The sequence below is a fragment of the Chelon labrosus genome, assembly GCF_963514085.1.
Source record: "Chelon labrosus genome assembly, chromosome: 11".
Lineage (NCBI taxonomy): Eukaryota > Metazoa > Chordata > Actinopteri > Mugiliformes > Mugilidae > Chelon > Chelon labrosus.
Genome location: NC_140344.1, coordinates 18,374,680 through 18,399,093, shown reverse-complemented (window position 1 = coordinate 18,399,093; position 24,414 = coordinate 18,374,680). Strand labels below are relative to the sequence as shown.

General features: G+C 43.2%; 2 protein-coding genes across 3 annotated transcripts; both read right to left on the bottom strand.

Annotated features, from left to right (window-relative positions):
* Positions 1–1,266: 1,266 nt before the first annotated feature.
* Positions 1,267–17,374, bottom strand: LOC311495603 (DENN domain-containing protein 5B-like). Its single transcript, XM_084555119.1, is given in 22 exon segments — positions 1,267–2,590; positions 2,592–2,667; positions 3,715–3,889; positions 4,080–4,206; positions 4,997–5,079; positions 5,260–5,444; positions 5,758–5,876; positions 5,971–6,116; positions 6,392–6,513; positions 6,607–6,735; positions 6,878–6,938; positions 7,035–7,113; positions 7,264–7,416; positions 7,517–7,636; positions 7,719–7,809; positions 8,525–8,675; positions 9,387–9,618; positions 9,699–10,205; positions 11,275–11,462; positions 11,781–12,501; positions 13,356–13,465; positions 17,103–17,374. Coding segments are annotated over 22 exon segments (3,738 nt in total). The 5' UTR covers positions 17,212–17,374; the 3' UTR covers positions 1,267–2,536.
* Positions 17,375–18,936: 1,562 nt separating this feature from the next.
* armc10 (armadillo repeat containing 10) lies at positions 18,937–23,653 on the bottom strand. Of its 2 annotated transcripts, XM_084556098.1 has the most exons (6): positions 23,098–23,653; positions 22,273–22,418; positions 21,272–21,406; positions 21,015–21,191; positions 20,838–20,909; positions 18,937–20,679 (listed from the first exon to the last, which is right to left on the bottom strand). In XM_084556098.1, the coding sequence occupies exons 1-6, from the start codon at positions 23,357–23,359 to the stop codon at positions 20,428–20,430; spliced, it is 1,044 nt and encodes a 347-aa protein (XP_084412224.1). In that variant the 5' UTR covers positions 23,360–23,653; the 3' UTR covers positions 18,937–20,427. The 2 variants fall into 2 exon arrangements, with proteins under 2 accessions (XP_084412224.1, XP_084412223.1); XM_084556097.1 differs by having other exon boundaries at positions 20,838–21,191.
* Positions 23,654–24,414: the final 761 nt, after the last annotated feature.

Below are 24,414 nucleotides of genomic sequence, written 5' to 3'. Positions count from 1 at the left end.
CGGCGTCTAGCGCGGTGTGGGGCTTTGTTGATTTGACTTGCGTGACAAACGGACCAGATTAGTTGTAAATAAAAGGTGGGCGACGCTTGGTCCCCGTCCTGTGGTCAGTTTAGGCCGAACAACCGTTTGTATCACGAGCAATAGCGAGAAAATCGTCCACCTATCAGTCACAACATTAAAACCACTTTCAGTGCAATGTTCTGTTGAAAAACTTTTGGACCTGGCATTCACGTGGATGATATTTAGACATGTACCCCCCACCTAGACCAGACCAGGCACCCCCCACTCCATAGCAAAAACAGCTCGTGAACAACTAAAAAAAAAAACGTGAAAAACAGCACAAGGTGTTGACCTGGCCTCCAAATTCTCTAGATCCCAAACTGATCAAGTATCTGTGGGATGCACTGGAACAGTCCTGATCCACAGAGGCCCCTCCCCTCATCCCATTGGACCCAAAGGCCTCCACTAACAACATCCTGTTACCAGACACCACAGGACACCCTCAGACGCCCCATGTCTATTCTCTGATGAGTCGCAATTGTTTTGGAGGCACAAATGAGATCTACACAATATTGGGAAGGGTGGTCATAATGTTATGCCTGATAGGTGTATATACATCCAATAACATCTGTTTGATAATGTATGGACTGTTGTATGTGCTGCTCTGCATTACACAGAGTTGCCAGTTCATTAGGTACACTGATCATTTTGGAGGATGTAGTTTGTGGTGTTTAACTGTTAATGAAGCCAAGTGTCTGTGAATGAACATAACAGTCCAGCACTAAAACGTAGCTTCATGAATATCCAAAAATGTTAAAGAAAAGCAACTGGACTTGTAGAATTAATTTATATTCTGCAATTATATGGTCAAACTTGAGTGATGCACTCACTAAAGTCTTAAATAAATCCGCAGTTGCAAAAGATGTTGCACTGTTACATTAGAACTTGAAAGATCCATACTCCAAGATTCATAGGAGTTCAAAAATGAACTATAGCTCTGAATAAAATCAGCATTACAACCTCATGAAAATGAGATTTTATTTCAGTGTTATTTAACTGACTTGTAGATCATGTCTTATGAGGGTTTTTTTATGCTGTAATGACTGCAAAGACAGACCTAATGACCCCTTTGTCAGAGGGTACATCTTTCAGTTAGCCCCGTTATTATTAACAAGTGTAAAGTTTGTGTAAATCATTTGCAACATTAAATTTGTTTTACTAAGAAAGAATCTATTGAAAAAATAACACCAAGACATGTCACTTATATCAATATTAACTTTAATTTTCAACATCACACTTCATAAATAACAATTATTTATTGCTCTCTCTCTAATCTGTATTTAAACAATAACGGGGGCTTGGTCATTGTGGGTTACATAGTGCTTGCAGGATAGTGCAGGAGACAGCATTTTCATAATTCCTCAACTGTTAAATCAAATGCAGCGTCAACATAATACTGAGCATTTATTTTTTTTTTTTAAAGAACCTGTGCTCTATTCATTGTCTGATCTTTGCGAAAGACAACTGAACAGTTCAGAAACAAACGGCGTGACGTTCATCCACGTAAGGACGAGTGTCCACAGTGGAGTCTACGCGGACGAGATAAACGAGATTCACCATAATAACAAACTGAACATCTCAAACGGGATGGATGGGAAGATCTGATGAAGCAAAATATTTACAACAGGAGAGATAGGGCGAGAGCTTTCTGACAAAATGACAAACGCTAACTGAACTGACACAACTAGGACACCGGTTTGGGTCCAGTGTTTTACCCGCTGAGGATGAGGATGAGGATGAGCTCAGCTGCATGTGACCCCAAACTGGAATAAACAATGAGAATCAGGCCAAACATTTTACAGTAGTAACGATAATAATACTTTTTTTTTTTAACATTACAGAGTGGAAACATTATTTTGTCTTGAGTATATCTACTAAAATACCCAATGAATGAATGAAAATGAAGATGAAAATGTTAATAATAATAATAATAATAATAACAATAATAAGGCCTGAGTCCAGATATTTTAGATCACATCACGGAAAGACATAAAACAAACAGTTTCTGGCCATGCATGTGCTTAGTTTAAAATTGAAGTGCAAGCAATACAGCAGTAGAAGAACATTTATAGCTGTCCTCGGGTCAGATACAGTAAAATGACGTGGGCAGGAGGAAAATGTCTACGGTAGATGTGAGTTTATCAATGACTCCGTTTCTCCTCGAGGAAACAGAATTTCACAGTGTAAACAAGCATAGGACTATTTCCTGAAGCGAATACAGTATATAAGACATTTACATCAGTGAACAAGGCAATATGTTTGGTGCTTGAGTTCAGCGACTTCATCCAGTCCTCCGGTCGATTTGATGATGGAGTCACCTTTGTCTGAATGAACCTCCTTTAGTCACGGATGGGAACATGGACGTTTTTAAACCCGTCGGCGTACCTGAAGCGGGTTTACAGAACAGGGCCTGAACCTCGCGGTCAGAGGTTGACCCCTTTAACCAGCGCTGTCTCCAGGGTGATGCTGAACTCATTTAGTGTGTGCAGGATGCGAGAGAGGGAGTGTACAGCGGCACGGTCCCGCAGCAGAGCGCCGTCCTCGTAGGTGCGGGGTGTCAGGGGACAGTCTGCCAGCAGGGGGAGCCACTGGGAGAGAAGCCGGTCCCTGCCAAAGAGAAAGTGTAGCTGGTCAATAATGGTGCAATAAATATCTGAGGAAGCCTGATCTGTAATTAAAGTCAAATTATCCGAATGGAATATAAAACTAGCACCATGTGCCTTCTCTTATTTGACAGAATATATATCAACCGTACCTGACTTTACAGCACAGAGGCTCACAGCCGTCTTAGCACGATAACTGTGTTAATAATTAATCTCTACATGTGGTATTTAATAAAACTTAGATTGCACTGGTATTCCTGCAGAGAAAAAGTTCAATCTGATGCGTAAATGATCAAACTGAATTTCGAAAATGCATATTTTAGTGCTTTTCTCTGCTTGTAAATTATTCAGCCACCAATCAGCAATCTCTTTTTGACACAGGAAGGTGGTATTAGTCATGTTTTTATGCCTTTTATTAAGCGTTTTCTTTTGTGAATAGTTCATTAGGAGAAAAACAGTTTCACCTGGACCACATCATAACATCAGATTCCAACAGGAAACTTGCTAAAACTAACTCTTCCACAAACTAAGCTCTCTTTCATGAGCATTACCCTGTGCAGTATTTATACATGGATTTATTCATACAATTTTGCACTGCTGTTTTATCCATGCTTGCTTTTTAGATTTAGTTTTTATGTTTATGTTATTATATATATTCTCTTGTAAATCTATTGACTGGACCTCAGTACTTAGTTGAGCTCCCTTTCATGTACCTCATGTTTTGAAATCACAAAAACATTTTCAAATAAATTTTTTCTTTCAGTTTTAATTTTAATTATAGATTATAATTCCACATCCACATACAGCTGGTTAATTAAATTAGTAATTTGGTTGGATTATTGTTGGATTTTAAACATTTCAGTGTGCGATAACCTCCTCTCCTACGGCTGCTTTTACCCCACTCAACAGTTTTCTAAGATGACTCCAGATTTGCCCTTGTTTGTTGAGGCATTTAAGGGAGTATTCCTTGTTTTATTACCATCTGGGATTCTTGTTTTCTGTATTTCAGAATTTCTTTATAAAAAAAAATAAAGAAATCACGTCTAGTCACCTGACTCCGAGGCAGACGAACAGCTGGAACTTTCCCTCTTTGCCGATGTTTCGGGGTGATGCATTGATGGCGTTCACGTAGTGACACAGCGAGTCGCAGGGCGGACCTTTAGTCAGCGTCGACCCGTGCAGGTCGCCCATCTGATCGGCCGTCTCCATGGAAACCACTGCCTTCTCTGCGGGACAGAGTTGGCAGTACTTTTAGTTCATAAGTAATTCATAATCTGCCAAGATGAGAAAACACTGGGGGCAACGCTGGTCGTTACCAAAACATATCAATCACTCTTTGTTGCATGAAACCTGAGATGTAAAATTCAGACCGAGCACCACTAGATGGAGACACGAGACATCACTAACGGTACTCACCCACAAAGTCCCAAACAAACACGTTTCTCTGGAAGAGGCGGTTTGATTTGAAGCCATGGAGCAGGAACTTCTCCAAGGAAAGCACCAGCCCCCCTTCACCACATAACAGGACTGTCAAGTTTCCCCTCTGGGACGACAGAAAGAGAGCACAGTGTTAACAGAGTGTTAAGCAAGATAAATCCCAAAAAGGCACTTATTTTATTTTTGTAAGAAAAGTAGACAGAAACCCGTGCACTGAGGATGTTCACATTAACTTTAATTTTTATTGCAGTAAACTTAATTGATGCATCAAGTCTCTGCAGCTCTGTCGAGAGAAGAGAGTCTAGCTTGATGCACTAGAGCATACGTGTCAAACATACGGCCCAGGGGCCAAAACCGGCCCGACAGAGGGTCTAATCTGGCCCGTGGGATAAATTTGCAAATTGAAAAAATTACATAGAAGACATTAACTGCAATTTTTCCAATAAAAGTAACTGCTATTCCTAGGGTTCACACAGATTTAGTAAGAGTTGTGGACATAACACAACACTGAGACCTAGAACTAAATAGAAATTGCATTTATTTTTCGTAAGAAACGTCTTTGCACTAAAACAAAGGGAAACATTTGGAGTTTTCGTTATTTATAAGTAAATATGCTATCGTGTTATTGGTCCGGCCCCCTTGACATCAAACTGGGCTGTATGTGGCCCCTGAACTAAAATGAGTTTGACACCCCTGCACTAGAGAGACAAATGAGGCTTGTGCTGGAAAAGTCAGGGTAATGAACCGTGTTAGAGATAAAAATAACACGCAGGAGACTGAGAGTTGCTCATAGGAGTTACTCCTTCTCTGCATTTGACACTCTTACACTTAGTGAGCCATCAAGTTAAATCAGTGCAGGAGCTGAATCGAGAGGTCGCACTACAACGCTCACGCACCTCTTGTTCAGGTTTGTGGAAATGTTTGACGAGGTTATTCGCCGCCTCCCTCATGTCCTCTTGTACTTCAACAGACAGCATTCCTGAGAACATAAAAGAAGAAAAGGGTTAAAAATAGAAACACGAGGATGATAAACATGAGGGGAAGAAAAACAGGCACAATATGGAAAGGCGATACAAGAGCAGGATCCGCTATTGTAATGAGCGAACAAACAAGTGGGTCAGCTATTGTACCAAAGAATGCGTTCTTTGTTAGTACGTACTGCTTCGGCTGCCAAGAGACCCCAGCACTGTCCGCATGCTCTGAGAAGGAGAGGGCAGCTCTGGAGGCGTCCCTGTCCACCTTCCAGCATCCTCCTCTGCACCAGGCGACACCAGCTGACCGATGAGAACTCTCTCCAGGCTGCCGTCTCCTACACCTTTCCCCAGCCACCGGCCGCACGGGAACCTAAAAAGAAGAAAGATTCATTTTATTCCAGTCAGCTAATGTTCAAAAGTCACTCCAGAGGTTCTGCATGTTTTAGCCGATTAACTATAATAGTTTCCTGAGACAAATAATTTTCTATTTGGCTGATTTTCCTTCAGTGACCTGACATAATGTCTGGATAATAAAACCACTTGTTTTATATGCTGTGAATGTTTAAAGAAGTTCGTACGTCCACTGTTTGACAGTAAGGAGCATTTAAATGTCATCATGTCTTTAACTCAGAGCCTGCTGCTGCACTTTTACTGATGAGATGAGATCAGAGCATTAATCTTACTTGTAGGTGTGTCCAGTGATCTCATTGTACACCATCACACAGTCAATCAGACACTTGGCCAGCAGGCCCGAGTTCTCCTGTCCCAGCTGCAGCGTGCTCAGCCGGCCAAGGTTCTTGCACTGAAATAAAAAAAAAAATCCACAAAACAAAATGTCAAAGAGGAGCTCGGTGCGATGTGAGTTTATGAATGATCAGAGTGAGGTGAATGCAAACCTGGAAAAAGATTTCTTGCGTATTCTTTGGGATCTGTCTAACTCCTGAATCCCCCAGTTCTCCTGACACACACACCCAAGGGTTGACTGTTGCCATCGCGATGCTCAGCTTCTTCATGGGTATTATAACAACGCGGTATGGAATACCTGGAGACACACAAGTTTTATACATTCATGTCTTCTCCTTCACTTTTTAAACTGGCAAACTTTTCCCACAAAACTCAAATAGCGCTGGAAGTTTAATGAGGTCTACAGGGTCCGTGTGAACACAAAGGATGCTGGATGTAATACGTGTTTACAAGGCCAGCTGGGTGGTGATGCGTGTTGTAAAGCACAACTTTTAGTGCCTTTCAGTGCCCTGGAAAAGCTACAAAACTGCCTGTAAATGCTGCCATTGTGCTGTCACACTTTACAGGACTTACAGATGGAGGTGAAGACGCGTGTAAAACAGAGGTAGTCCACAGTGTTGAGAGAGAGCAGGTGGAACAAAAACTGTTCCCTTTCTTCCTCACAGAGCAGGAATGCATGAGGTTTATACAGCTGCCTGTCACGGGACACAAAAAGGAAACAAAAAGTCTGTCAGACCAGCTGCAAATAAAAAAGTATTTGTGTCTCGCTGTCATTTTTGCAGTCTGACCTGAGCAGCTCCTGGTTTTTCAGCAGCTCTTTGAGGTGTTGGGAAAGCATTTTCTTCTCCAGAGCCAGATGGATCCACGCCCGGGCCTGACCCACCTCAGACAGACCCTCACTCATGGTCTGGACGAACCTGGAAGAGCAGCCAGAAATGTTGCATTAATTCTTGAGATCATGCACAAGACATCCAGCCTTTATTGAGCCTTTCATGCCACATTAAACTTCACACACACACACACAGTTTCAAAGATCGGTGTGTGTTTGCCCTCTTTTACCTCATGTCCTGTATTAACGATCCTCTCGGGGGCAAAGCGCCATCGTCGAGCGTTTTCTGGTCTGAACCGCAAACAGAGTTCAACACAGATGATCAGTTTACTCTTAACTCAGTGATTTACGAGAAAAAAAAACAAGATGATCGACTTGTGCTCTGACCTGGAGACTCGGCCGGCGCCTCCGTCTTGCCCTGGGCGGCCTGGTAGTGGAGGAGATGTGACCAAAGAGCGGACTTCCCCTGCTCAGAATAAACACACTTGTCAATAACATACTCATTCAGTCCTGTTTGTGCTCATGTGCATGATGTAAGTTCAGTTCATCTCTTCACATAAAGGCACACAGTGTCTGCTGGTCGTCTGCAGCAGACATGTCACATCACATGTCTGACCTGTTTGATCTGCAGCCCGTGGCCCCAGGTTCTCTCCAGCAGGTCACACAGACCGTGGATCAGTGTGTTTTCCTGGAGGCCCGTGATGTTTGCCTCCCCCTGACCCAGTTCCACACTCTCCTTCCCCATCCGCTCCATCAACATCCGTTTGGTCTTAAGGAAAAAAAAGGAAACAGGACGTTTTATGGCGTTAACCCTGGATGGTGATTGTATAATAATCACTGACAGTCGCGCTTTCCTCGAGGGCTCTCACCTTGAGACGACACTCACTCAGCAGGTCGTCAACAAACTCTCTGTGAGTCTGAGTGGCGGCTTGAGGCGACGGGTCAAGTAATTTAGACTGCCGCAGGGTCTTCCTCATATATGTGTGTTTCTGTTGAATAAATAAAACATAACACGTCAGAGGTAAACACCTTGAAGCCTTCGTTGTGTTATATCTGAGAACTTAAAGGTACCTGTCTCGGTTCATTGTCCACTCCTGAATGATCAGTGACGGTTGATCTTTTGGGTTCAGATCTGCGCGATGCTGTGACGCGACCGGACCACCTGTCCATCCGGCAAAAATAAAATGAGCAATGTGAAGTGTGACTGCGTTTCTGTATTTAAATTGTGAAACTCGTCAACAATCATAATGAATTTTAGTCCCTTATTCAATCACCATGACTTTTAACTATCACTTTTATCTGTAAATAGGGATTGCAGAGGGATCTCACCAATTTTATCATATCTGGATGTTTATTATCCACCTAAAATATGTGGATATATTGTTTTGATCACAATTATAATTATAATTTTTCCCAAGTACCAATACTAAAAACAAAGCTAAAACAAAGACCAAGAAGCTTCTTTCGTTCTAAATGACTGGTGGAGTTTAGATTTTTATAGGAACATCTGTGGGTGGTGCACACTTGAAACAGACACAACCAGGGACAATGCAACACTCAGCTTAACGTAGTTTTCCACAGAGAGTTATACTCTAACGACACATCGATGGCCAGACACTCTCCAGACTCAAGGTCTGAAACTTAAAATATTACATAAACTGCTGCAGCTTCCTTTACTCCTCTTTTCAAACCATACTTCTTCTCTGGCTAAATATTTGTTGTCCACAAATGAGTCTTCCTTGTCCTTGGGGTGTAGGTGGACTGCTGAGTCCTAACATGTTTTCTTCAAGAAACCAGTCGCCTTTGTGTTTAGCTTTCTTTTAGCTTTGTTTTTAGCTATGACCTTCGCAGACGTGCCAACAGAAAACAAATCTCACTTATTTGTGTTCTGTGCCTGCGCGAGCACATCGGCCTGCAGCTTTGGGAAGTAGCCCGGATGGTGACGACCCTGGCCGATCCTCATGTCCAGCAGGTGGGGGTGTATGGCTGTGTGGTCGGCCTTCAGCAGCCGGCGCTCGGTGGCCTGAGCTGTAGAGACAAATGTAGTGAATGGTTGTGTGTTGTGTTAAATGTCACATCTGCTGGTAAGTTTGTTAAGCTACTAGAAGAGTTGCATGAACTTTTAGTTTAAGACAAACTAGATATAGATAATATAATAAAACTTGACGGTATGACTGGAAAAGAGATAAAGCGACATCTTTGAGTCTAAATGACACAGATAGACTGAGATGTGAGCGGTGCTGTTTGTGTTGTGAGGTTGGCAGAACTTCAAAAGGTTTGAAGCAGTTTTTGGAGGACACAAAGCACTGTGATCTGCTTATATAATCCCCATCCCCCCACCACATCCGGTAGTTCACCCCTCTTTAATTCCCTAATTCAACTCTCTCCTCTCATATCAGACTCTATCCGCTTTGCTTTTCAATAATTAATTAGATTGTTTGGCATTAATTTCTGTTTAAGAGATGATTCCTCGAGGCGAAAATTATCGCAGTTAAATGGAAAAGTGGTGCAGAAGTTACAAAAGAGAGAGAAACTTATAGAAACCCAAACAGATGGGCAGATGGTGGCAGATTCCCTCTGTGAAGTCTAGCATCAAGTTCAATCACATTATACGGCTCAGTCCACCACATCACGTTTCAGCTTTATTTTCTTTCTCATTTGAATACAAAACAACAGTGTGGGCTTTTCTAAATGTCAGTATGCAGTGATTACATGACTAGGAAGCATTGAAAGTAGTACCTGACTCGAAGAGCGTGGTGCATTTCCTGTAAGGACAGTTGTGTGAATCCTCGTCCCCCGTGTCGTACCGTCGTTCTCGCTCCAAGCGGTTGTCAAACAGCTGCTGCAGTGGCTCCCTGTCGGCCCAGCGAGATATAACTTTCCCATCCACGAAAGAAGAAAACATGGATGTCTCCAGAAACCGTGACAAGAAGCGCAAGTGTTTGGCTGGCTGAACTGAGAGGAAGGAACCCTGAAACATTTAAAACAGTGAGTTCAAACAATCCATATGAATATAATCAAAATACGTTACGGGGGAATCTTCTCAAGTACCTTGTCAAAGCTGAACGTCCCCTCTCGGTTGCTCAACCAAGAGTCCAAATCCAGAGCGCTGTGGATGACAAACTCCTCGTACCTGCCAAACATGGCAGCGAAACGAACGGCGAACACCTCCCTGAGCTGAATGTTCAGCTTTGCAGCTTTCAGCTCTTCTTCCTCCTCCTCAAACAGAGTCTTCCCTCCCTCTGACATCTTTCCTCCTCCGCACCTCCTAGCCAGAGCCTGGAGCTTCTCCAGCACCGCCAGCTCCTCGCCTCCGAGGTTCCCGTTCCTCCTGTCCTCCATCAGGTCCTCCAGCACCAGGCTGCTCAGGCGAGGGGAGGAGGTCGTGGCGGAGGTGATGGTGGCGGGCTTGGTGGTCACTCCTCCCTGAGGGGGGAGCCCAAAATTCAGCAGGACCTCGCTCAGTTCCTGGATCAGCTCGGTCTGATCTGGAAACAGGGGGAGGTCCTCGGGAGCTTCGACGCAGTGGTTGTCAATGTCCACAAAACACAGGTTGGCCTGCGATGGGAGACAAACAAGAGATTAAGATAAAAAATGAGGATTTACATTCTCTTAATAGATTCTTGGTGTTTCAAAGTGAGAAGCGGTAACGGGCATATGAGCACGAGAAGGATTATCTAATGATTACTGTTATCGCTTCAACAGGAGACCTTGTATAAACCTGTGATATCAGGCTCTGATAACAAAAAGTAACCTGGAAACTTTGCCTTTAAAGCTGCTGAACAAAGAACTACACAACTGAAAAAGATAGGTAGTGATTTAAAAAAAAAAAAACTGCCTCTGTAAGCAGCAGTGAAGCACAGCAGTCAGCAGCAACACGACCTTCGGCAGCGACCTCCGGCAGTCAGTTTATAGCCTCAGGGGAAGTTGGGAGATGTACTATCGCGTGGACAGGTGCGGCCGACTCTGCAGCTTCATCTCCCCAGTTTATGTCTTTGCTTCTTAGTGAAGACATGAATTTTCAAAAGGGGAAGATGAGGCGAGGAGCCGAAGTAGAAGGCGACACAAACGCTCAGAGAGTTTATGTTTTAAGGAGATCACACAAACATATTTATTTCACCGCATTTATGCTCCGATTCTTCTGTGGATCAGCGAACATGAAACGGTACATGCTCTGGGTTCTTACTTCATATTAGGCTTTAAAACTAATACATACATACGATTAAAATAATTCCTTCAAAGTGCACGGTTAAAAAAATAAACAAATAAATAAGCGGTGTTCTCTAATTCCAATTGATTATTCAGCAAGCATCATTATTCTGGATCTGTCGAGCTCTGCGTTTTTGCTTTCATCCCCTGGAGCTGTCTTACTGCTGCCTCTTTTCTGGGGCAGAGTGACTTCAAAGAGGCTTCAGTGAGACATTCATGCAGCATAAAGTGAGCTCGGATGCAGGATTGGATTTGAAAAGGGAGGGGAGCGAGGGTTTAGCAGCTCTGAGGAAATCTATCGTCACAGTTCGACTGGCTGGAGGCGGACGGCGAATTACTGAGCCGCTCGACTTTAAGAATGTTTCACTTTTAGATCCCTTTACTCGAATTGTCTGCAGCTGCTTGTCGCATGTCGTACCTCGTGCGGGAGGTGGAGGGAGGACCGCTGAGCTCCGTCTCTGCGCTGGATGCCCATCAGGAACGGCACGGGGGCGTCCAGAAGGTGATGCAGTGGCGTAGAGACGATGGGCAGGTAGATGTGCTGCCACTGGAACGGGAACAGCAAAGTGGTGATGCCTTCTGCTACTGTCATCAAACGCTGGTAATCTGAAGAGGTGTTGAGACAAAAGTAAAAACGGGACATGAGGATAAATAAATCAGACATCATTTTCAGTCAGGCGGAGCAGACGTTTAATCAAACTGCAGACATTAGTTTCTTGTTGATGATATAATTAATATTCGTGTCTACGTGCTACAGAGCATGGCACAGTTAGGGACTGATATTATCAATGGCTCCGTGACATTCAAGGAGCGCTACGAGCCAGCATGGGCAGGAACAGGACTGAAACTAAGCAGCTAAATTGAATTCATCATAAATTTATGGAAAAAAAAAGTCTATTGCAAATACCAGAACTGTGTGCTCACCTTGAGAGTAGAGCAGGACTTGTGTCTCCAGGAGTGCACAGGTAAGTAGTTTCACCATATTGTCCACACCCAGCAAGGAGAACGCCTCTCCAAGAGGATACTCCCCCAGCGGAAGCTCACCCGGCCCGGGACGCTGACACACGATGGGTCCCTGCACCCCGTGGAACCTCAGGGACCTTCCAGGTGGAGGCAAGGGCACCTCGTAGAGGATGTTATGGATGTAGCTCTCTAGAGGGAGGGGTGGGGCCGTCTGCGACGTGACCGCCTGGTGCAGTTGAGCCAGAAACTCTCGTGAGGCTTGAAGGAAAGGGAGCGGCGTGACGAGGCAGAGGGCTTTGGACACGTACAGGGTGTCGCGTGCCGGATCAAAGGAGCCCACGCAGCCGAGGCAGGCGGACACCCCGGCGAGAGACTCGGCGTCCGACTCATCCAAGCTGCTCGCAAGCGAGTCCATACTGGAGGTGGAAGGTGAGGAGGCGGAAGAAGACGAGGAGGAGGGGGATGGAGAGGAGGCTGACGAAGAGGAGTGATGCTCCACGTGGTGCATCTGACAGAGTGTCTGCATGGCAGTGATAATCTGAGGACTGGTCACCTCCTCGTAGAAGGTGTGAACAAAGCCGTAGGAGCGTGTACCGTCATCGAAAGCAATCGTGAACGAGTGAAACTGAGGATCGAGTCTGTCCGCTTGAGTGCGGAAGGAGAGACCTCTCGGCATACAGAGCTGAAGAGAAAGTAAAGAAGAGAAGCAAGAAGAGCAGAAAAGAGAGAAGAAACATAAAAGAGGTTTTAGAATAAAGTGGCAACAACTGATAAACAGGATTTTCTAAACAGTACTTTGGTTTTAATGCGGTTGCCCTAAAATAAGGTTGACCGGGATTTAAATGCAAACATATCTGTTAGAGAACACATTGAGGGTATAAATGATGAGGATATAAAAGGAAGACAAGCTTATAGCCAGCAAAAGAAAAAGCTAAAAAAAAGAAGATGTAAAGATCCTTGTGCTGACATTGTTCTTGTATTGTTCTCCAAAATGCATTTAGTGCAAAAACCGACCCACCTCCCGAGAGTTAAAGGAAATATATTTGACTGAAACTGGAAAAAGAAATGAGATGCTACGTATAGAATAAGCCAAAGATGTATTTTCTCGTCGTTTCATTTGTTATGACACAATCTAACCCCGCATCGCTGCGTCTTCTGGGACACTGTTTACAGCAAATCTGAACATGTGAGCAGAAACAAGGGCAGACATTAACATTAATTAATTTCCATCTGACTGCAAACAGTTCTCTGAGGCTGACCTGATTTTCCCACCAGTGAACAATGAGCACGCTCTGCATATTAAAGCCAAAAAAAAAAAAGAGGCTAAAAAAAATACTAAAAAGAAAAGAGAGATGAAAAGGAGTGTTCCTGTTCCTACGACACTTTATTCCAGTTAATTTTGTTTCCTTCATTATTCACTTTCACTGGTTGGAAAAGCAACATCGGGCACGTCTTGTTCTTCGACTGCTGTGACAGAAAACAACCAAAGGAGCAGAAGCAGAAGCAGAAGCGTTTATGTGTGAACCAGCATCTCACCATGTTGACGGCATCTTTGTTGAAGGGGTTCCTGTCTGTGTTTTCGGGGTAGTGCACCAGAACCTTCGACTTGAAGGACCGCCGAATGGGGCTCTGCTCAAAGCCCTCGCCTGAAAGACACACAGACAAAGAGAATTTAGAGATTAGATTATAATATTAGCGATATTTGACCTTGATCAGAATTTATAACAGGCCGGAAGGGACACAGCTTTGATTTATGAAAACGTACAGACGAGGCAACCTTGTCTAACTAAAGACGTTTGTATGACAGCGAGGGCCATTCTGCAGCAAAGACGGAAAAACCCTCCCATAGGTTACGCAACTCAACTCATTACCATAAAGATTAGACTAGAAAAGTGATACAACACCCGTCATCCCTTACACTCTGCAGTATAGGAAACTCTCTTCGCTTACAGGGAGAGCTCTGGAATAAAAATGCCGCTTCTGAAAGAACTGAACTTGCAGTGCATGCAAGATAACTCTATATTCCTTATACATTCCTCAGTGGTGCATTGCCCTGCAACGTGCACCTTGTGTCAGCTTCCAGCTCCGGTTACACAGAAAGTGCTGTCAATGTGAATATGAGTGGATGAGGAAGAGCTTCTGAAAAAGAAAAAGAGGAGGCAGCAGAAGTAAACTGTGTGTATGATTCAGAGGAGTGTGTAATCGAGTGATACTAGCGGATGAGGTATTTTCATTATTTATCCACTTTCTGAGGGGAGGCCCTCGAATAGTACTCTTCCAGCTCCAGTCCCCATTTCGCTAATCCACCATGAATTCTCATCCAGTCATCTCTCAGCAGTCACTCAGCATCCAGGAACATCCACCTCAGCTGCCTACGAGATGACGCACAAGCACCTCGAGACAGGAAGCGGTGTCGCAGGCAGAGTGAGAAAAGAGCACCGCTTCAAGTTAGTCAGACTGGGAGGTGGGAGACGGAAGCTAATGGATCACAGCAAGAAGAAGAAGGGGGGAGGTAGTGTTTGCTAAGGATACAAATTGGAGCCGGCGCTGAGAGGCAATCCTCGCAGAAAGACACCGAGTTGCCATGGTATCCACTTCCGCTGTGGCCTAGAAGATAGCCATCAAGAGAAAGCTTTTGTGCTTGTCATCGGTTACGTCAGCCCGGGTATCGTCAGCTGACCCAATTAAAAAACAGCACTCCTCCTGACGCGAGTTCCCACCGAGCACGTGTAAATGAGGCCTCTGTTGTTTTTTTGTTTTTTTTTTTACTGTGTGACAGAGCAGAGGGAGGTTTGTTTTCGTGTTTGAAGGAGACCTTACATGCCTCTAATTAGCGCGTTTCACCCTCTTATCACATTATCGCACGTTAAACGGCATGTGTGGGATATGTGCTTTACATCATCGTCAGTAATTATCAAATTTTACATTAATAAGTCAAAGAAATATTAGAAAGTAATGATTAAAAAAAATGCCAAATATGTTCAGTTTTCTATCAGAGAGAAAATCTGAAAAAACTATAACGTCAGTAGTTTTGGGAGTTTCATATTCACTCCACATTTTAGATGATCATTTCAGAGATTTATGACTCCGAGTGGTCCTCAGTCCCAAAAAACAGACGCACTCCAGCAGCGAGGACAGAACCGCGACAGAATCTGCCGAATTACCCTCCCTGGCCCATTCATCACATCACTACATGATGAGGACAGTTACACAAAGCGGAGATTAAAATGTCAGCTGGCACTGACTGATGAGGAGTCATTACTTTTACGGTTCGAACTGTTTAAATCTCTTCATCATTAAATTACAAATCTGTCCGTCCGCTGAAGAGGGGGACCAGCTCAGTCGGGTTTAGAGACAGAGCTTAGGTGTCGACTGCCTCAAAATATCTGAACTGAATGTCCTGTGTGCGAGCAGTAAGATGTTTGGTGCATGCCTCTTTGTCTTCTGTTCAACATCATAAAGTAGCCCTGTTCGGTCAGGGAGTTCTCATCCTCCACTGATGTCATCCCCCTGTGACTGTCATCGGGCCCGAAGCCTCGGCCGTTCGGCATTCCTACAGTGAACGTCACGTGAAATTTGATTAGGCTGCAGAAAACACAGTGGCATCTATTGAGAAGCCAACAAGAGCAGATTGTCTCTCGGTGGGCACTCACTGATTACACGCTTACACAAAAAGAGATACTGCATGACCTCATCTAAACACATATATATGTGTATATATATGTATATATATATATACACATATATACTGAACACAACGAATGCTTGACTTTGAGGAATATGTTTGTTAAGGGAAAGACACAGAGGCAGAAATCCCCTGAATGGAGCAGAGTCCCCTGCTGCAGTGGGTCTGAGATGACCTGCTGTTACATAAGCAGATTGGAGGAGCTCAGATATACCAGCCAACAGTGTTGCCACTCGCTGCAGGAGGTCTGCTATCAAAGTCTAGTTAGTTAAAGCTCTGGAAAATCTGCAGCAGAGCTATGCATCCCGACATGATCCAGAGCTCGTCCCTAAAAAAAAACAAGCTCTCTTATCTGACTATTCAAAACAAAGCCATCTGGTTTCAGCCACCTTTCCCCCCGGGGAGCTGCTCTGCATGAGCTGCCACAAAGGAGGACATGGAGAATACAGGGGTATAACTATTGTCTGCTGCTCCTGAACTCAAACCTGAGCATCTTTTCAGGTTGAGTCTCCTCATAAAGACTGCAGCACACACACACACACATCAGGACAGACGTCACACGGGACTCCAGGGTGAATCTGTCCTCGACTCTGTGTCAACAACCCTGCACTGGAGAAAGCAACGCCACCTGATATCCGAGTTCAACCTGCCACAAATAAACCCTCACAAACACCTGACACTGAGGCAGCATCACTGCAGCTTTCATTACCGTGGCAACCTCCACATCCGCCCGCACTACAGTATCCAATTCCTTTCACCTCCTTTACCAGATTCTGCTTTTATTTATTTATTTATTTTTTAATAAAAGATGGATTTTGGATGTCACCATGACAGATACACGTCTGTGTGAGATCAAGAAGCCATCACATGGATTAATCACTGCTTTGTGAATCACATAACAGTGTAATCTGTGACCACACAGCCCTGCGTTAACCCTGAGCCCACTGCCTGGATGTTCCAGCTGTGTTCCAGCTTTAATGAGCAGAACGGGATGCTCTTGTTTTCTCCACATTGAAACCCTTTCCCTCAAACGCTCCTGATCCAGGTGGATGACTTGCAGAAAACACACAAAAGAAACATCCTCAACTGACTCCCAATGCTGTCATGAAAATATGATTAAACATCAACCGGAGCGGAGACGTTTCTACCAAGCAGAGGTCAAACAAAAGGACAAGACTGTGCTGTTATAGGGAAGAATTGTCATTTAAATTCAATTAAATTGCTTCAGATTCACAAGAAACAAAAAAATATTTATCTTTAAATGTTAGATTTGATTTAAGTGTCAAACACCAGAATATAAAATATATATTTCATCAGCACCTGATGCTCAGAGAAATACACAAATCCTGTCAAAGTAATTGTAGAAATACTGACATATTTTTTGGTAAAACGCAGAGTATTTTTCACAGACTACTCACTGATAACGTTGTCAACAGCGATGACAGAAAGAAAAACACATTTCCACGGCTGTCACTGCAGCACATAAAGGCCTGTGTGAACTGTTAAATGTTGACTTGAAATAAAATGTCACCAAACATAAAATCGGCTGCGGGTTTTATTTTTTAATTAGCTCCTTTGGTGTTTTAATTAGAACCTACCAGCTCCATCGTCGGGCTCCAGGCCCGTCTCCGTGTCCACTCCACACACAACAAAATAGTGGGCGAAACGGCAAGAAGCCGATCCCGTGGCCGCCGCAGTCCCGTTCATCCTCGACGCGTAAATGGTGTGAGAGAGAGAGAGAGCTCCGTTTACTGGATGTGGAGGATGTTCATAGCTGGTGCTGCTTTTAATCCGAAAACGCCGTGTCTATGTGTGTGTGTGCGTCCTGAGCCGTGCGCCTGTGGTCGTTGTTTGCCCGCCTGCGCTTCACTGATCCTCGGTGTGACTCTGATGGAGTCAGGCTGATCCAACGATGGTCATCTCGTTTGTTCACAGGGGGAGGAGGCTGTTTGGGAGGGAGGCAGGGAGTGGGAGAGGCGTAGGAGGGAGGGAGGAAGCGAGGGAGACAAAGACCTGAACGCATCACTGTTAAATCAGTTTAAAATATTGTTTCTTCAACTGAACAAACATGAGCCTCATAAGATTAATCAGGGTTTATATTTCATAAAGAATATTCATCTAGGTCTAGACATTTTTATTCAAACATTGAGGTCATTTATAGAGCACATTTACTATAGAAGTGTGAGTCAAAGTAATAAATCATTCAAATAAGTCAAGTGCTTCAAATGGCCCTAAACCAATTTTACACATGATTTCCCTTCTTATATTAGACCAGCCTCTGAATGGTGTCTGCTGCGGCTCTGAGACAGATTTTACAATCACCTCAATATGTTTTAGTCCTGAGTTTGGACATGACATGGGCTTTTATTGAAACAACACCTAATTAACCAATAGATATTGTTCAGAATAAAACAGACAACTGGGATGCATTGTGGGAAATGAAGGATCCAATGTTGTTGGAGCTGAACCTCATGCTATACAGTGGCTGTAAAACATATTAAACCCCTTTAAAGCTGCAACCAAAGGAGGCAAACACTTATTTTAGATTATATATTTTTAACAAATTGACATTAATCTGTAGAAATTTGTTTAATTTCATTCATATAGCATCAAAAAATAATTTAAATAGTCTCAAGAGACTTGACAGTGAAGATGTTTTTGTAATTTCTTTGTATAAAAAGACAAATTATATAGACCATGATTGCATTTATAAGAGCAATAAAATTAAGATATAAAAAAATCTGTCTCTCAACTTAGAAGGTCCCGGGTTTGAATCCATGGGCCGACTGGGCCTTTCTGTGTGGAGTTTGCATGTTCTCCCTGTGTCTGCGTGGGTTCTCTCCGGGTACTCCGGCTTCCTCCCATGCTCATTAGGTTAATTGGTGATTCTAAATTGGCCGTAGGTGTGAATGTGAGTGTGAATGGTTGTCTGTCTCTCTGTGTTAGCCCTGCGATGGACTGGCGACCTGTCCAGGGTGTACCCCGCCTCTCGCCCGATGACAGCTGGGATAGGCTCCAGCAGACCCCTTCACAGGAACAAGCGGTTACAGAAGACGAATGTCTCTCAACTTTAAATGTTCTCAGTGCCTTTTTTAAGTCTTTAACCTCAACTAAAGTCAGGGCACATTGTCTATCTGTAGTTTAATAGTAACTTACTGCTTCATGTTTAGTCTGGCGTCTATAAATACAGTAATAATGGTATTTTGGTTCTTGACCACTGACACATTCACAGACAAAACACAGTAATTTAGATTCTAGCATCGAATCTAAATAACAGTGTGATGTTTTCAGTTTTCTGCCAAAAGAAATATTTGTAGATTAACAGACTTTAAAGTCCAGACAAGATAATATAAATACTATTTAGTTCTTGTCCCAAGTCTACATGCCATGTCTACACAAAGAAGACTCGACCAAGGATAAAAGGACAGGAGATCGATATCAATAATACGCCTCATCGGGTATTTATTGACTATTCAAACAGACAAACATAGTTTCCCTTTAATAGTCAAAATGTTCACTAGCTTAATTAAATAAATAGGATACTCTAAGTCACAAGTAAATCAGCCTCCTGCTGGAAATATTCTGGTAAACCTTATCGCCTGAGAGATATTTAGATTTGGGTTTAACAAAGTCCAAAAAAAAAAAAAGTGCAGCATTTCTCACCCGGACTTACCCATGCCATAAACATCTTGAATCAAACAGTCACATTTCTCATGCATATACACACATCCTCCTCTTTTCTCTCAGTACTGACAACAAGGTCCACAGCTCCAGTCCTACAGGTGGATCTGCCACTTATTAGTGCATAGCTTGAAAATGGCAACGAGGTTTGTGTTTAACATTCGATCCCTGCTGCAATTCAAAAAACTATTTTATAAATAAAAATATTCACACACTCATGGCTATCGTCACTATTCTGCTGCAGCAGTCTTACAGTTATTTCCGAGCCGTATTTCTGTCTGATATTCGTGGTTGTTGTCAAACAATCATAGAGGTCCAGACATCCTTTTTCCTGGTAATTTCCTCCAACACGTCCCAGGGGGGGATTTGCAGGTGTTTACAGGCCAGTTGACATTCAACAAAAGAACATCCTGGATCAACCCCCTCCAGGCAATTGTGATCTCTGAAGTTGATGTTCAGGCTCCCTCGTGAGCCAGGTGTCCCGAACACCTCAGCTAGCTCTCCTTAATGCTGGTGAGGCAGTGTCAAAATCCTACTAAATCCCTCACTATCTCATGTAATATGAAGCCAACCATCATAGATTAAACTCACTTTGGTCCATCTAAGGTTACGATTCAAAACACTGGTAAAATGTGTAGATTTATTTAGGAGAAAAATCCAGCGAGGACTGGAGCTGCAGTACTTCAATCCAAGGCATGCGAAGGTGTGCAGCAAAAAAAAACAACAACTCTCTGAACCACAGAATAGTGGTACACTGGGACATGCTGAAACATTCTCTAGAAAACTTCTGGCAGTGGGGTTGGATTCAGAAATTTCACCTGGAACGTGTCTTCAGAGATTTTAGGTGAGGCTCTCAGAAGAAAGGGCACTATGGGTCTTTGAGAGAAAATAGTCTCTGGCAGGAAGAGGTGGCGTGTTTTTTACACTTAACTAAATGAATGCTTTCTCCCTGCTTCCTGCTCACTAGGTGCTCATCAACTAATTGCAGTGTAGGATGCAAGAAATCGGGGTGGCAGAGATCGCTTAGTTATGTGTGGCGATAATATTGAGCTAGAGAACACTGTACGGGGTGATACGGTGTGACAGAGAAAGCCAAAAGTATCCACAGGAGACTACACAGCCTGCTCTTCCATACGGATAATGCCAACAGATGTATAATTTAAAACTGGAAGGACGAAAGGTTGGCGGCTTTGGCAAAAATGTGAGGAAGCAAAATTATAGTGTGGGCCAAGAGAGGGGAGTCTATGTCAAGATACGAGCCACTTGGGCCTGAATCTCCCCATCAGGGTGAGAAAGCAGCTGGACGAGTCTGCCCTGCAGCTGGGAAGATTCATCCAACATGACCCGGAAGAGGCAATCCTGCTTCCGCCTCAGTTCATCAGCCACCTGTGCGGACGGCCTCCAGGCCTTCAAGTTCCCTACAAAGGTCAGCAGCCGCAGGAGCACCGCAGGGGCTGTTCGCTCGTCAAACAGCAGCATCACAGAAGCTGGGGCCTGGATGAAAAAGGAAGATAATGCAAGAATGAGGAAAACTGTTGAGTGACAAATAGAGTACTGTGTGTTACATAAAAACATGCAAACTACGCCGCTTGTTTGATTTACATGAGGCCGATCAGATAAAGACTAAAGAATTTTCATCCCTTCCGTTTTACCTGAGCTTGAACAATGTCGTCCATCATGTCTGGGTTAGACGACAAATTCACGAGGACTTTCAAAGTCTGAACCTGAAACAAAAATACAAGACTCACACTCTTACTGGCTATAACAATCTTCCAATTAAAGCCACAACTTCTTTGAACATCTTTTTTCGCTGCCCAAAATATACAAACCTGCTGCACTTCATTGCTCACAACCAGCAAAGATAGTAAAAGTGTAATCGACTGCTTCAGCAAGTGTTGATGTTTGTCCGTCACTGAGATGTTCGTTAGCAGCCTCAGAGCACCAAGCTGAAGGTCCGAATTCACTGGTGACATCTCGATCAGTTCCAGCACTTGCGGCACATAAACCTATGAAACAGGATGTTTTTAGTGGAACATGTCTTCTCCAAAATAAGCGAAACAGTAGAATGGCTGCAGACTTGACTGACCTTTATTTGTTCCTGGTTTTGGATGTTCATGCACAGATTATTTAAAGCATTCAGAGTCTGCACTCGAACCTCAGCGGCAGCGTCAGAAAGGAAACCGGCTATGATATGGATTCCTTCAAACTCCCGTATTAGATTCTGTGGGATCAGTGAAGCAGAAAAACATAGACAAACACAAAAAATAACGACACAAATTATAAAAAAAAACAACAACAACAGATACGCGACTCTTAAGCTGTGCACAGTAATAGTAAATATAGATTCTTGTTACACAATAAAGCAGGACAGACTTCACTAAGGCAGGCTCAAGAGAAAGTGTCGACCACAACATTAAAACCACCACCATCTGTGAAGTGAATAACACAGATGATCTTATTACGATGACTAAAACAGTGCCGGCACGTATGTGGATGTCACTCTGATACCTACCACCACCTGAACATCTTTGCAGACCAAGCTCAGCCCCATGGACACGGCATAGTGGTGTTTCTTGCATCTCAGCAATGCATGTCACGCAAAATAAAACGTGATTCATCAGACCAGACCACCTTCTTCCATTGCTCTGTGATCTAGTTCTGATGTTCACGTGTCCATTTTAGGAGCTTTTGGCACTGGACAGGGGTCAGTATGGACACCCTGACTGCTCCAAGGGCACACAGCCCCATACAAAACAGTATTTCATCTATTGGATCAGACCACACTAGTCAGCCTTCACTCCCCACTTGATCATTGATCGCCGGTTCACTGCTTTTCCTTCCTTGGACCTCTATTGACAGGTACTGATCACTGCACACAATGAACACCACACAAGATCTGTAGTTTTGGAGATGCTCTGACCCAGTCATCCGTCCATGCAAATTTAACCCTCGTCAAAGCAGCTCCAATCCTTCCGCTTGATCGTTTTTCCTGCTTCTACCACATCAATTTTGAGGACAAATTGTCCACTTGCTGCCTAGAATACCCCACCCACTGACTGGCGCCATGATGATGCATTTTTACTGTACCTGATTCACAGTAAAGGCGGCAGTGTTTCCTAATGTAAGCAGAATCCGACATCTGTCTGATGGATTATCGCTGGTCTGCAGACATGACAGCAGCATTTTCAAGTGTTGTGGCTCCAGGTTGCTGGGGGACTGGTGGATGATATCACCTGTAATCAATAAGACACTAACATCACTTATTGAGCTTGTCATGGAGAATCTATCATAGTTATCATTAAAGTGCACTGAGAGATAGATAGATAGATAGATAGATAGATAGATAGATAGATAGGAAATTCGGTATCTAGTAGCATCGTTACATATAAAGGAGGACTCATATGTCAATACAAAAGGGTAAAACACACAAATAAAATGTATAATGAGGTACAAATGTATAAAAAGTATATATAAATTATACAAAAGTATATTTTAAATATACAAGGGTGTAAGTATATATATACAAAATATATATATATGCAGTATAAAGTATACATATACACACTGTATACAGCATATAAGGATATATATAATATAGGGCAATATAGGGATGTAGATGTAACATATACAAAATGTGAGAGTCTAAAATATGGAGTGGACATGAGATATTGTTTGTATACGTAGATAAATAGGTCTGATATAAAGAGTTTTATAATAATATATAGAGGTAAGTATAAGAAGAATATGTATAGAACTCTACATGATATATAAATACTGTATAAAATATATTAAATACACAAGATATATAAGTTATGAGATACATAATTCTGTATGATATATATAATAATAACCCAAGTGTTTATACTATAACCTTGAGGTATTCACTTTCATATTAGGCCACCTGGTTCGTACCTGATGAAGCATCCACTGGTCGAGGACAGACAACATCCAGCCCAGACACTCTGGCCAGCAGACTCCCCGGCTGTAGCTTCACTCCACTCTGCTGATTGCTCTTCACACCACCAGGACCTTCAGTGGGGACACTTTTCTTATTTCTCTTGAAAACCCCCACGCTGATGAGTTTGTATATCCCGTAAGAAGCTCCAGCTCCGGCAACAATGCCGAGCAAAGCCTTCATGTTGCCTATCCTGGGAGTAATGCTGCCATCGCCCATGCTGCCGCTAGTGTCTTTAGCTAAGCTCTGCTAGCTAGCTAGCTAAGCTAAGCTAAGCTCCAGATGCCCTGAAAGGTTATGAATAAAGTCTATGAACTTAGCACCCGGCTCATTAGTCAGCTAGCACTAACGATAACCCGTCCAGACCACTACAAAGAGCACGGAAATACATTTCAACAGCTTCATTGTTATAAAACTGGACAACTTTACTGACAAGCCACAGTTGTCAACAATACTCAGTGTAGTTCCGGTTTTGTGTCTGAATCAGTCTCCTCGTCGGGATGTGTTTCCCTGGACACGGAGCGGTGGACGCGCGTTTAGAGCAAAGCTCGCCCACGAAACGTTTTGCTCGTACCCACATACAGTCGATGCTCGTACCCACATACAGTCGATGCTCGTACCATGGAGGCAGTAACCGTGAAGCCCCAAAATAGTCACAGTTTGCGGTTTCACGCTGCCAGGTGGCTCCATGTTGAACAAAACAGAACTATAAATAAAGATAAAAATGAGTGAAGGCTGAGCTGCAACTTTCAGCTGGATTCATGATGGAGGATTTGTACATGCATGAAGAAAAAATGTGTTTCTGGTGCAACTTCACCTGCTACCAAGATGCACGGTGGAGGAAAGAAACTGTAGAAAGGTCACAACTCCAGCAGCACTTGTATTAAATTGAACAGCTTTACTAGGCTGCAGGGTCATCAAGAAACACACTGCAGAGGACATTTTAAATAAAATATCCATAATTATATATAAATATTATAGAGGAGGAGCATATGAGGAAAGTTGTATTCATTTAGGAAAATTGATGAAACATAAATTTGCAGTTTTTTTGTCACCCATTGACATTACACAGCTTGGCCAGATGGTGGAACTATAATCTTATTAACAAATTCTTCTAGTATCAGTGACTAATCACGTTTACATGCAAACTTTCTGTTTAACTTACAACGTTCTTGGAGAAATTAAGGACAAAACTACCAAAATAAGACTACGCCCCGATCACATGTTGATCCATGATGCTGTTGGCTTCATTGTCTGAATTCTGTGAAATAAAA